This window comes from Canis lupus, chromosome 2 (genome assembly GCF_011100685.1).
Source record: "Canis lupus familiaris isolate Mischka breed German Shepherd chromosome 2, alternate assembly UU_Cfam_GSD_1.0, whole genome shotgun sequence".
In the NCBI taxonomy this organism is placed as follows: domain Eukaryota; kingdom Metazoa; phylum Chordata; class Mammalia; order Carnivora; family Canidae; genus Canis; species Canis lupus.
In genome coordinates, this window is record NC_049223.1 from 68,026,441 (window position 1) to 68,040,496 (window position 14,056).

Here is a 14,056-nt window from a genome sequence, read left to right on the forward strand (position 1 = left end):
CAAATCTTTTTAAAACCTAGGTGAACTGGAACGTTTCCAATATAAATATAACAAAAACAACAACAACAACAAAAAAACTTACCCATTTTGGCCTAAACGGAAAAAGAAAATCCAAACTGAAAACGTACAATAGAAATATAAAAAGTATTTAAAGAGTGTTACTAAGGTTTAAAACAACCCAACAACAAAATCTTTTTTTTTAAGATTTTATTTATTCATGAGAGGCACAGAAAGGCAGACAGGCAGAGGGAGAAACAGGCTCCCCGCAGTGAGCCTGATGCAGAACTCGATCCCAGGACTCCGGGATCAGGACCTGAGCCAAAGGCAGGTGCTCAACCACTGAGCCACCCAGGTGTCCCCTAGTAGTGGCTTCCATACCACACAGTGCAGTCTAGAGGAAAGTGTTCACATGAAAGAGTAACGGAGGTTGTAGTGAGAGGTAGGGGTCAAACTAGAGGGGGTCTGAATGCCAGACTCAAGAGGTGGAAAGCCTTTGAAAGACTGAGAAGATAAAGCAATTTTTAGAATGTTAATCTAGTGGAGCTACACAATATTAGGACTGGAGATTGTCTTTAATGCAGGTCACTCTAGCAATATTTACTTCATTCTTTGTTCCTGTCAATTTATCACTGATGGTACAAACACCCTTCCCCTTGCTGGATTATCTAAGGAAGGCTTGGGAAATTAGGGCACAGACACATGCAGACGCTTCCCTTCAGAAGACAGGCTTAGATGGTAAGGCTGCATCTCTGTGTGGTGCCGAAGTGTGGCTAAGGCACTAAAAAAAAGGCCTTTTGACAAGGTTGATGAAAGTTGAGATTCAGACAGAGTATCAAACACTGCAGACTGATGGGCCACAGGTATATCAAGGATGACTCAGAGAACAAATTATTTAGATCCTTCTAATAACAGCATGTACCCAAACTGGATTCCTGTCTTATTATTCTTCAAAATCTGAGGTGAAGTCATTACCCCTTTAAATAGGCCTTCCAACTTCAATCTTCCCTTCCTTCTCCTTCATGCTTCCTAAGGATCCACGCCAACTAGCAACTATGCCAGAACTGATTTGCAGACATCTTCCTTACCTCACTCCTCAGGCATTAATCCTAGGCAGAGACAGTTTACAGAATGTATCCTGTCTGGTTTTGGGAGAATGGGAAGCGGACAGTTATCTGAAGGTGCCTGAGGGCCTCCAGGGCATAGCTTCTTCATCTTCCAACTTAGCACTTTGGAATGCATTCAGTCTTTTAGTGTAATGAGTACAGGATATAGAAAATTAACAATTACGACAGCCAACATCCTAATAAAGCACCTATTTGCATAGGATGTTACAGTTAAGTACTAGGTAGAGCTATCTTGGACTTCAAGGAGGTTTAAATACAAAACTCATTATTTACTGTTTTTCCTGTTAACAACTGGACTTCTAGTTGAACTCTCCTAGAATTACAGTTAATAATGGCTTATAAAGAACTGTGTTTTTTTTTTTTTAAAGATTTTATTTATTTATTCATGATAGTCACACACACACAGAGAGAGAGAGAGAGAGAGAGGCAGAGACATAGGCAGAGGGAGAAGCAGGCTCCATGCAGGGAGCCCGACGTGGGATTCGATCCCGGGTCTCCAGGATCGCGCCCTGGGCCAAAGGCAGGTGCTAAACCGCTGCGCCACCCAGGGATCCCTGTGTTTTTTTTTTTAAGCAGGCTCCACACCCACCATGGGGCTCGGACTCAGAACCCTGAGATCAAGAATGGCATGTGCCACCCACTGAGCCAGTCAGGAGCCCGAAGACTTAGCTTCTTTTTTATTTTATTTTAAATTTATTTTTTTTTAATTTTTATTTATTTATGATAGAGAGAGAGAGAGAGAGAGAGAGAGAGAGGCAGACATATAGGCAGAGGGAGAAGCAGGCTCCATGCACCAGGGGCCCGACGTGGGATTCGATCCTGGGTCTCCAGGATCGCACCCTGGGCCAAAGGCAGGTGCTAAACCACGCACCACCCAGGGATGCCTAGCTTCTTTTTTTAAAAAAATATTTATTCATGAGAGACAGAGAGAGAGAGAGGCAGACACAGAGGGAGAAACAGGCTCCATGCAGGGAGCCCGACGTGGGACTCGATCCCAGGTCCCCAGGATCAGGCCCTGGACTAAAGGTTGCGCTAAATCGCTGAGCCACCCGGGGTGCCCACTTAGTTTCTTTTACCTTAAATTGTTTAAGTTGCAGGATGATACAAAAACGGATTATCCTAACAGAAACAAACTTGTACAGAGCCAGAGGTCCAAAAAACTCTCAGCACACCAACTAAAAGACCAAAATCCTCCCCCACACTTAAAACTGCAAAACAAATTCAAGTCCCTCTGAGCATCCACCCACCCTTTGTAGGATTCTGTTAAACAGTAGTCATCCGAGGGAACAGACAAGACTTCTTTCAGGGAAGTCACCATTTGCAAAAGCAGGATCGCTTTGTTCAAACACCTCTTTGAACCTCTTTCTCAATCTCCATACCAGTGTGAAGATTAAACCATGTGTAAGAAAGAGCTTCATCAACTTTAACGGACAGTTTGTTTTTATTGTTCTGCTCATTAGAGATGTTCTTGGCCCTCTCACTGCAGGAACAGCTGGAGGAAATGGAAGAACGACAGAGGCAGTTAAGGAGCAGTGTGCAACTCCAGCAGCAGAAGAACAAAGAGATGGAGCAACTGAGGATCAGCCTTGCTGAAGAGCTCTCCACTTATAAGTCAGTTTTTGCTGCTCCTCAGATCTTAACTGACACTGGCTGAGGGGATGGTGGGAAGGGTAGATGTTGCTCAGGGGAAATTCCATTTAACAGGGAAAAGTGAAAAAATGACTTGGAAATGATTCTCAACTTGTGCTCATCCATGACAGATGGAAAATGGTTCTTTTTTAAAAGGGCTATGCTACCCAAGAGCCTGGGACAGGCTGACGTTCTCACTTCTCAGGCAGGTGGAATGGAGACCCAATCTCAAGGTGATCCTTGAGGGTTCAAGAGTGGTGTTTACATTGTTGCTGCTCCTAACTTAATACTAATGCCTTTAGGAATAACACACGCCTCCACATTTTGCCAGGTTTAAGCATTTGGGGGTCACTTGGAATGTTTCAGTTTCTAGCAGGACCCAAATAAGCTCTAGCTATCACCAGGAATTCTGTAATGGGATGACACACCTGGCCTCTGTACATTCCTTTTCCTTGGCCTATCCTACCCCATCTGCTATTCATAAACGGTTTCCTTAGAATAGCAGAGAAGGCAGTTATGCTACCTAATTCAGACTATGACAAAGAGGCCAAAAGGCTAAATTAATCTAAGTCATAAAAAGGCTCAAGTGGGTGTTGTTTATAGCCTGAGGGACAGGCTATATTATTGGTCAATATATGAAACAATACATCTATCCATTAATTTCTTTGTATACTAATGTTCTTATATTCTTATAAAGCCCTAGATTCTCTTGGATAAAGAAACTAAGGATAAAAAAAGGTCTGGGTCTAAAAAAAAAAAAGGTCTGGGTCAAGTTGCATTACTAGACAGACAGATGCCCATAAATTTTATTCTTAGTTTCATTAACCTTGTGTCTTGGATACAAACTCACAAATAACACTTATATTTTTCCTAACTTACTAGCATTTTCTTTAACTGTGTTTTATCCAGGCATGACTGATTTGTTTTGTGGGGAGCTTAGAGAACCTTTTAATTGAGGAAAATGGTATGTTAAACCCCTTTGTGTGGATCAGAGGAAAAGTCCAATAGGGAAAGGGCAACAACTCATCTTAAGAAAGCAAACTACAGAATCCTAGTTATTATTAATACCCATGTAAAAAAAAAAAAAAAAAAAAAAAAAGAAAAGAAAAAAGAAAAGGAAAAAAAAAAATACCCATGTAAGATTATCCCGTGCAGAGAAAACCTCTAGTTAGTCCCTCCCATCACCACCACATAGTTTACCATTCATTGTTTTGCAGATAGGAGGCACTCCAATAGGCATTTGGTGAGGGGAAATGCATCCTTTATTATATGTAAACCACACTCCAACAATCTCTCCCCAACTGAGCCAGCACTAATCAAACTTCAGAAGTTCGCTGTGATAGGGACACCTGGGTGGCACAGTGGTTGAGCGGCTGCCTTCAGCTCAGGGTGTCTACTTTTGGCTCAGGGTGAGGTCCCAGGTCCTGGGATCCCCACATTGGTTCCCTGTGGGGAGCCTGTTTCTCCCTCTGCCTATGTCTCTCATGAAAAAAATAAAATCTAAAAAAAAAAAAAAAAAAAAAAAAAAAAGATATAGTAACCTATATTAAGAAAGAAGAAAAATACTTGTTAAAAAAAAAAGTTCATTGTGATAAACTTTATACTGTATTGTTTCAAGTTGCACAATGTATAAACTTATTCTTTTTTCTTTTCTCAACCTTACAGGGGCTGTTTAGAAACATATGGCCGAATCTGTAACCCAGAAACAAGAACAAAAAACTTCTTAGCAAAGGATCACTAAGTACCCTTTGGACATACTTTTTTCCAGAGAAGGGAGTGCCAGGGACTTGGCAAGCAATTCACCCTGGGAAAGTTACAAATACTGGCTGACTTGTTTAAAAAGATTCAAAGGCTGGCTGGAGGTAGAACATCATCAGTCACAGATTTAGGTGGAGTCTATTTCATAGGCTGCTGGTACCAATCTCGATGTGCATAGGGATGGAAAAATGACACTTCTGTTCTCTGGCAGTAATCCCCACATGCCCAGACTAAAGGATGGATATATGCACACACTTTAGTGTTGTAAAGAATGTATCTTGGCTTGTGTTGACCCAAAACAAAAATCTTTTTTTTGGAGCACAGGTAGGGTCAAAAAGGCAGCCAATTTTCATTATATGATTTACAATTTGAATTCTTTTGTGCCATGAGCATTGGACTTTAAAATGAATCCTTTTACAAAGTTTAAGTCTGTGTGGGCTCATATGGCTTATTCCTAATTGTGTTGAGATAATTTTCACTGCACTCTTTTAGGACTACAGACTTGGAAAGAGAAACCAATCTGGATTTGAACCTAAAGGTTTAAGGATTTTCCCAAAGACTGTGCTTCATGAAAATGATTTTGGGTCAGGGTGACTGGCAAAAAAACAGGCATTTTATTTGGTTATGGCACTTGGTGATAAAGGCTTGTATTAGGAGCCTATTATATGTAACCTCTAAATACAGGCCCCAGTGAAAAACATACTGGGGAGATTCAACCTCTATGGGAAAAGGTTCAAACACCTTTTCCCCATTTAAAGTTTGCCTTAAATGCTCTCTGCCACATTGCCTTTGACAGTCTTGAAAGTCCAAGTAGTTCTCTAGGGAGAGAAATTTCAAAAAGATGTTATATTAGCAAAGACTAATCCATGTATCTCTGGTTCAGTGTTTTATGTCTGGCACTTTCCCTGGGAAGGAGTAAAGCTCTTTTCTATATAGCTCTGGATCTATCATATTTAATTCTGCTCTTGATAGTCAAAGACCATACACAGTAACTGCCCTCTGAACAACTCTTCAGGAAGCCAGACAGGTGTTTGATGAATGTTATATACCCAATAAAACCCACTGGCATGGGGTTACGTAGAAAAGCAATTTATTCCATTATAAGCACTTACACAGTTAGTCATGGAGAGTAACAGGCCTGCTGGTGAAACAGGTCACCCAAAATAGAGATGGTACCAAACTAGTGGTCAAGGACTAACTCCTAAAAAAAAAAAAAAAAGCAACTCTTATCCAGGATTAATTTAATTTTAAAAACAAATACAAGCTATCAATTCACTCTTCTCAACTCAACTGGACAGTCTACCTGTGGTATAACTGTCAGGTAAAAACATACATCTTTACAACTTGGTGGTCCCAAGTTTTTAAAAAAAACCATTTCACAGAAAGGAAAGAAATATGAAAACAGCTCAAGAAATACACTAACAAGCAAAAATATATGGGGAAAGAGGAACACATAGTTTTGACTTAACTGAAGAAACTGAGAGGAGACTGGTCTACATAGGAAAATGTGCATCCTGGAAAGTCAGGTGTGAAGTTTTTAGAATAGGAATTTATATGACTTGAATCTCCCCTATTTCCTGAATAAAAACGACATCTTGTGGTATTTATACTTCATGGCTCAGACACCTACCTCACTTGGCTCTATTCCTTCCTCACTTTAGCCTTTACTTAAAGGAGTCTGAAAAACTTGGGGATATGGCCTAAGAAGAAAAATAACCACACACAATATTCCCCTTTCTGTGGCTACTTTAGACCTTTGTTACTAGAAAATTCCTGAAGAAAATTTAAATATAAGTCTGTGGCTTTAGTGAATCAAGTCCCCCAGTTAATATTTAGAAAACACCCTCTGTTTGGGCTAATAACATTGTTGATGGTACCTATCACAGAGGGATAGCCAAACAAAGTCTGTGTCTCAAAACCAGTATTAAATCAATCTCAGGGTTGAGAGGAAAAAAAAAGGGGAGTCTAAAATCACAAGAAGTGCAGACATATCTAGGATCCTTGTCCTTCTGGATCCACGCTTCCTTCAGGGTCTTCATCATTATAAATGTTCTCTGCCTGCCCAAAAACAAGAAACAGAGAAAAGGGTATTTAGTAAACATGAAGAATCATTCTTGAAGTTAAAGTTTCAAAAACAGACTAGGCCAGGGAGACAGATTGTGAGCCATAATCTCTGTATCAACTATTCAACTCTGCAGTTGCTGTATGAAAGCAGCCATGGACCATCTGAAAAAGAATGGGTATGGATGGCTGTGTTCCAGTAAAAGCAGGCAGCTGGCCCACAGGCCAACTAGATTAGGACATTCCCACAAAACTGAAGTATGGTTACTATTTGTCTTGATACTTAACCTTCAGGTGTCTTTCTACTAGATATTATTCACAAGAGTCAAGAAGTAAAAACAAACACATGTCCATCAAATGACCAATGAATAAAAATGTTACGTGGCAATAACAAAAAGCTAGTCATGTATTGCATTATTTCATTTCTAATAAATCTCCAGAACAGACAAATCCACAAAGTAGACTGGGGGGAAAGCATTCATTAAGAGCCCTCCCAACCATATGTTTCAAAACTCAATTTATAAATATCTTAAAAAGAAAATTGCTCTAGCATAAAATAAACTATTTCTGTTATTTGATGAAAAACTTGCATCCAAAGGCATAATCTTAATATAGAGAAAATACTTTTACTTGGGCCGAGTTAACTGTTCTTACTTACCATCTACTGTGCACAAATCACGAGGCTATGTGCTACAAAGGATGGGAGAATCTTATCTTTAAAGAGCTTGTGATCTGACTGCAGGAACAGGAAGGAATGAAACCGTGTAATGTTTTTTTTTTTTTTTCTGTGTAATGTTTCTTTTTTTTTTAAGAAAAGTTTTTTTTTTAATTTTTATTTATTTATGAGAGAGAGAGAGAGAGAGAGAGAGAGAGAGAGACAGAGACACAGGCAGAGAGAGAAGCAGGCTTCATGCACCGGGAGCCCGATGTGGGATTCGATCCCGGGTCTCCAGGATTGTGCCCTGGGCCAAAGGCAGGCGCCAAACCGCTGTGCCACCCAGGGATCCCCTGTGTAATGTTTCTTGATGACACTGTCCTTTTCACCCAACTGGGTATCTAAAATTTTAATTCAACCCTGATACTAACTACACCTGAAAGTAATGTCAGACTCCACAGGTTTAAGGGCCTAGTCCCACAAGACTGTTATCCTCACTTCAGAGGCCTGTGTCAAGCCCTGAGTGTCCAGACTATCCATGCATTTCTGTCCAACTTGGCTATATAAACTCAGGGGTTTCAACAACAGGCCACCCCCCACCCTGCCAGTGTAGGTTTTTTTTTTTTTTTTTTCCAGTGTAGGTTTGATAATTTGCTGGAATGACTCTCAGAATCATGAAAATGCTTTACTTACTATTACCAGTTTACTATATAGCTTCCAATTCGGAAACAGTCAAATGGCAGTGATGCAAAGGGCAAGGTGATGAATACGGAGCTTCTCTATCTCCATAAATTCATTGAATCAAGAGATTAAAGAGAGCCTTTTCAAGAGTTTTTACAGCTCAATACCTTCTGTGAAGGGGGTGGGGGTGGGGTGACACGACTGAAGAGTTCTCCCAACTGTTTTTTTCAGGAGACCAATCCCATCCTGAGGCCTTCCAGAGGCCCCAAAATTACCTCCTTAGCTTAAACTCAGGTATGGCCAAAAGGGGCTCCTTAAAAACAGACTCCTACCACTTAGACAACCTTAAGGGTTTTAGGATCTTGGACAAACACTGAATATTCACTTGTTTAACAATTCTATTGTTCTTTTACCACTATTCTAAAAACACGGAGCAAAAGAACAAACTGGCCTGAAGATGATGTAGTTCAATATCCTGCAACATTCCACAGCAACTAAAATAGGTTTAATTGACAGGCTATCCCAAGGCAGCACATATCACCCTCCTGTCAGAACTCTTAACTTTAGGGGCACCTGCGTAGCTCAGTTGGTTAAAAGACTGCCTTTGGCTCAGGATATGATCTCAGGGTCCTGGGATTGAGGCCCATCTGAGGACATTGGTCTCGCTGCTCAGTGGGGAGCCCACTTCTCTTTCTCCCTTTGCCCCCCACCCCACACATGTGTGCATAAATAAAATCTTAAAAAATGTTTAAAGAGCTCTTAACTTTTTATATTAATTATCTATGCATATATTACAAGGAAAAAGGTGAGGTAGATTTTCTGTTTATATGTGTAATACGTACTTATTATTACAAATCGTAATAGTGATAGGTATATAAAGAAATCCAAAGGGCAGCCTGGGTGGCTCAGCAGTTTAGCGCTGCCTTCAGCCCAGAGCATGATCCTGGAGATCCAGGATCGAGTCCCATGTCGGGTTCCCTGCATGGAGCCTGTTTCTCCTGCCTGTGTCTCTGCCTCTCTCTCTGTGTATCTCATGAATAAATAAATAAAATCTTTAAAAAAAAAAAAAAAAAAGAAATAAAAAAACTCCCTAAATATACCAATCTTATGGCAAAGAGCCTCCTAAATAATTACATATAATTAAATTCAAGACTAGCTATAATAATATGAGGGATTATAAAATGCTATTTATTGTCCAACGATCTGCTTTTTTCCCTACTTCATGTCATGAATATCTTATGAAAACGAAGCATATTTCTTTTGGATATATAACATTTCAAAGTATGGATATACTATGTAACTTGTTAATCTCATAAGCCACAAAAACTCATTTTTTTTCTTTCCATTTCTTTTTCTTTTTCTTTTCAAGATTTATTTATTTATTTATTTATTTATTTATTTATTTATTTATTTATTAATTAATGAATGAGTGACACACAGAGAGAGGCAGAGACACAGGCAGAGGGAGAAGCAGGCTCCATGCAGGGAGCCCGATGTGGGACTTGATCCCTGGACTCCAGGACCATGCCCCGGGCAGAAGGCAGCACTAAACCGGTGAGCCACTCAGGGATCCCCTTTCTTTTCATTTCTTTAACTTTGATTAATAGTGCTATTCTTCAAGAGAGTTCTGATTATTTAAAGTATTTTTCCTTACACTGAACCAAAAATTTTCCCCTGGAGCTTATTCCTACCTCTACATCTACTTTAAAACACCAAAAGCTTTTTTTCCAAATCTTTTCATTCATCAGGCCACGATCATTCAAAAGTTATGCAATTAAAAAATGGTGGTAAAAATAAAAATTTAAAATTATAAAAATAATTTAAAAATTATTATATAAAAATTTGCCATCTTAATCATTTTTAAGTGTTCAGTTCAGTGGCATTCACCTTGTCTGCAACTATCACCACCATTCATCTCCAGAAGGCCAATGTTTCTTATATTGCTATATATTAGACAATTTAATAAAGATATCTTATTAAATTCCAAGCACTCGGGAAATTCAAAAACGGGTAATCAATTCCCAATTGGGGTAAAAGGGGCAGGAGTATTTTGGGAATCTAGTAACACTTCATGGAGAAATGGCAGTATGTGATTCTGTGCCATTGTGGTAGAAACTGTGCTAGGGGGATGCCTGGGTGGTTGAGCGTTTTGCCTTTGGTCCAGGGTATGATCTCGGAGTCCTGGGATCAAGCCCCACATCGGGCTTCCTGCCTGGAGCCTGCTTCTGTGCATCTCTGCCTCTCTCTCTCTGTGGGTCTCTCATGAATAAATAAAAAAAATCTTAAAAAAAAAAAAAAAAAAAAAAGAAACTGTGCTAGGCATGTTCACAAACCACATCAAAGGAATGATCATTCCCAAAGATTCAACAGCTAGCAAAGCAGGGAAAGCAGGAGGCCAGCAAGGAGGCTATTGCAAGAGTCTAGCAAGTAGTAATGAGAACATGACCAAAAAATCAGGGTGTGTAGTAGAAATAGGAAAGTGGGGTATGTAAGTGGTTTATCTGTAAGGTGAGTACAGATACAAGAAACAATGCATACAATGTAAAATCTGTTAAGTAAACTAGACTTAGAGGTGAATAAATAATGAAGAACTCGGGCAGCCCCGGTGGCGTAGCAGTTTGGCGCCGCCTGCAGCCTGGGGTGTGATCCTGGGGCCCTGGGATTGAGTCCCACATCAGGCTCCCTGTATGGAGCCTGCTTCTCCCTCTGCCTCTCTCTCTGTCTCTATGAATAAATAAATAAAATCTTAAAAAAAAAATTAATGAAGAACTCTTGAATTTTCAAGTTGGATGCGCTGGGGGGCGGGGGGGGGGGCGGGACACTACACTGGAGCCATATAGGAAACAGGAAAATCGGGAGAAAGGGGGAATGAGGAGGAGGAGAGAAGTGTGGTTTCCTTAAGTCTGAGATAAGCAGTGTGATAAGCAGCTAAAAGCAATGAGCAGGCACTTGAAAATGATAATGTGCAGCAAATGCTAAAATCATACTTAGGAGTAAACTAACCAGAGATGCCAGCTGTATTTGTAAAGTCGATAAATATGAAGTGATACTACATCTCATTTATTTAACTTCCCCCAAATAAATGACACCACTTACCATTTGCCACACTTGCATGATATTATCTTCTGATACAGAACAAATCACCCAAGGTTCATTGGGATTCCAGGAGAAATCAGATATCTTGGCAGTGTGACCACCATGAATAAACTGGAAGAGAAAGGAAAACAAGACATGAAAAGCAGGTAGATGGCAATAAATTACAGATTATTTCAATACTACTCAACGTGCAAATAACATACCAACAATTCTGGTGGCCCATCTTCTGCGTCTTCTGGGGATTGTTCCTCTCCGATTTTACTAGCACAAAAAGATTTTTAAAGTTAAAAACAGATTTATCCTAAGTAACTAATTTGGAAAAGCATAAATAAAAATACTCCACAAAGAGTAACCAATACAAGACTTACCTTAAATCCCAGACATTCAGTCTGCGATCAGTACCACTGGAAGCCAAAATAGTCTCATTGTGAGGAGACCACTGAACCTATAGGAAGAATGAAGAAAATAGAAAAGTTGTTATTTAGAAAATTGAGGGGAAATTAGCTAAATTTTATTTAACAATTAAAAAAATTTTGTAAATAAGAGAGAAGAATTCAAGGTATTTTAGACTTTTTTTTTTTTAATATTTTATTTATTCATGAGAGAGACAAAGAGAGAGAAAGGCAGAGACACAGGCAGAGGGAGAAGTAGGCCCCATGCAGGGAGCCCAATGCAGGATTCAATTCTGGGACTACTGCAGGATCAGGCCCTTTGCCAAAGGCAGGCGCTAAACTGCTGAGCCACCCAGGGATCCCTATTTTAGGCATTATAATTAAAACTGACAGCTGGAGGTGGCGCCTCATTGGCTCAGTTGGTGGAGCATGCAACTCTTTGATTTTGGGATTGTAAATTCAAGCCCCAGTTTTGGTGTTGAGATTACTTAAAAAAAAAAGAACATTAAAATACAACAACAACACAAAACCCCTTGACAGCTAAATAAGATGATTTCTTGTATGAAGTTAACCTATCACTAAATGAAGGCTGTCATCTTTTGTTCTATTTCATCATATATATATTAAAAAAAATTTTTTTAAAAAGATTTTATTTATCCATGGGAGACACAGAGAGAGAGAGAGAGGCAGAGACACAGGCAGAGGGAGAAGCAGGCTCCATGCAGGGAGCCCGATGTGGGACTCGATCCTGGGTCTCAAGGATCAGGCCCTGTACTGAAGGTGGCGCTAAATCGCTGAGCCATCCAGGGATCCCTATTTTTGAAGATCTGGTCTTAATCTAGTTTTACAAATACTGGCTTCTGGCCAAATGTAATCCAATTCTGACCTTAGAACTAAAGAACAAAACATATACAATATCTATTCTTTCAAGTACTTACGAACCCAGTATTATATATAAAACTGTTAAGTGACAGGAGTATGGCTCACCTAGAGCTGAATTCAGAGGTCATCCTCATAACACCAAAATGAACTTTGACCACCCTGAAGTTCTTAACACTTAATCTTCTATTATGGTGAATCTGAATGGGCCTCTCCTTGCTATAAATCTGTAAACTCTCTGATAGCAAAGTATATATCTATATATCATATTCTTCACAGCGTCCTGGCAATAAGCATTGAATATAGTGCCACATTTCTTGAATTGAGTCAGAGAGCTTTTGCATGTTAAGAAAGGAGCTTTAACTGATGAGGCAGAAAACACAGAGCTAGTACTTTAGGCTTCAACTGCAAAATCAATAGACATAGCAAGTTCTGGAAATAAGGGAAGAGACAAGTGTCAAGAACTAGAATAAAATTATCCAAGCACTGATTTTCTTAATACCTCAAGAGTATAAGGGGCCAATGACCAGTTTGAGGAAGTACAGAAATAACAATCCCAATACCTACGGAAATTAACACAGCTATGTAGAAGATTTCCATTACTGATAATAATGGGATAAAACACTAGTGTGCATCCAGGTTTTCCTTTATAATAAGTAGATAGATAAATAAATGTTCGTAGCATTAGTTTCTTACCTGGAATATTTCATCCTTATGTGATTCAAAGGAATGCAACTTAAGTTTCAGATTTCTTAGATCCCACAAGGCAACAGTCTATATACAAAAAGCAAAAAAAAAAAAAAAAAAAAAAAAAAAAAAAAAAAGGAAGAAAGCAATAACAATCAATAATTTTTTATGAGACAAAAACCCTCAACTGAAAGATCTGTGCATTCAAAGGAAGCAAGAAAAATTCACCCTTTGTTTTTTCCTTAAAATAAATCAAACTGACCTTGTCGGCTGATCCTGTGGCAAGAATGAACTCACTATAAGGATTGAAAGATAGGCAGTTCACTTCAGCAGTGTGAGCATCAACTGAGTGGCTTGGTTTGGAAGTATTGTTTGAACGAGTATCCCAGCTTTAAAAAAAAAGGAAAAATAGGAGAAAAGCTTGAAATGGGTAACAATATAAAACTTAGACAACATGGAAAAAATTAGAACATGGTTGGTTTCTACTCACATCATAAGTTTCTGATCATCAGCAACTGACCCAAACAGAGACTCATGAAGCAGATGCCAGGAAACATCTTCTACTACTGCTGTATGCCCTGTAAAGATGGTCTTCGCATCCACAACTTTTCCTTCCTTTGGAACAGCACTGATGTCCCAGAGGCAGATGGTCTTAAATGTAAAATTAACTATTATATAAATGGAAGATTCTCACTTCCCCACATACCCCAGAAAAGAAACCAAATGATAACCAGTCCAGATTTGCTTCAAAATGGGAAGGATACCCACGTGGTCATCTGAAGCACTAAGTAAGTGCCCACTGAGATTTGGGTTCCAAGAAAGTCCATAGCCTTCCTTCTGATGTCCACGGAGACGCAAGTCTGGGTTGCACTCTCCAGAAGGGTCTGCAAAGTAACAGACATATGAAAACTATCCAGAGTCCACTGCCTCTTTGGGTCTACAAAGCATAACGGAATTTTGATGAAGTAGTCTAAAGCTCTTCATATTTATAGCAATACAGACCTATTATGATCAAATATATAGTACTTAAAACATACCATATCATTCTGTTCTGTGTAAAAAAAAAAAAAAAAAGCATTTTTGGTTTTAACATA

At 39.3% G+C, this 14,056-nt stretch overlaps 2 protein-coding genes across 7 annotated transcripts in view; one reads left to right on the plus strand and one right to left on the minus strand.

The window, feature by feature from the left end:
- SYNC (syncoilin, intermediate filament protein) overlaps positions 1-5,734 on the plus strand; it is an 18,904-nt gene extending 13,170 nt beyond the window's left edge. For 2 of the 6 annotated variants that reach the window (XM_038531202.1, XM_038531204.1), the window contains 3 exons: positions 2,611-2,735; positions 2,910-2,986; positions 4,419-5,734. In XM_038531202.1, the coding sequence (XP_038387130.1) occupies positions 2,611-2,735; positions 2,910-2,986; positions 4,419-4,429 (213 nt within the window). In that variant the 3' untranslated portion in view covers positions 4,430-5,734. Of the gene's footprint in view, positions 1-2,610; positions 2,736-2,909; positions 2,987-3,662; positions 3,718-4,418 lie in introns of all 6 variants that reach the window. The other 4 variants (XM_038531205.1, XM_038531207.1, XM_038531203.1 and 1 more) reach the window with 2 other exon arrangements.
- The window catches only part of RBBP4 (RB binding protein 4, chromatin remodeling factor), a 22,543-nt gene continuing 14,066 nt past the window's right edge, over positions 5,580-14,056 (minus strand). The window contains exons 5-12 of the mRNA XM_038531208.1: positions 13,731-13,846; positions 13,453-13,613; positions 13,225-13,351; positions 12,972-13,049; positions 11,373-11,449; positions 11,208-11,265; positions 11,005-11,115; positions 5,580-6,569 (exon numbers count right to left, since the gene is read on the minus strand). Of these exons, the coding sequence (XP_038387136.1) occupies positions 6,504-6,569; positions 11,005-11,115; positions 11,208-11,265; positions 11,373-11,449; positions 12,972-13,049; positions 13,225-13,351; positions 13,453-13,613; positions 13,731-13,846 (794 nt within the window). The 3' untranslated portion in view covers positions 5,580-6,503. The remainder of the gene's footprint in view (positions 6,570-11,004; positions 11,116-11,207; positions 11,266-11,372; positions 11,450-12,971; positions 13,050-13,224; positions 13,352-13,452; positions 13,614-13,730; positions 13,847-14,056) is intronic.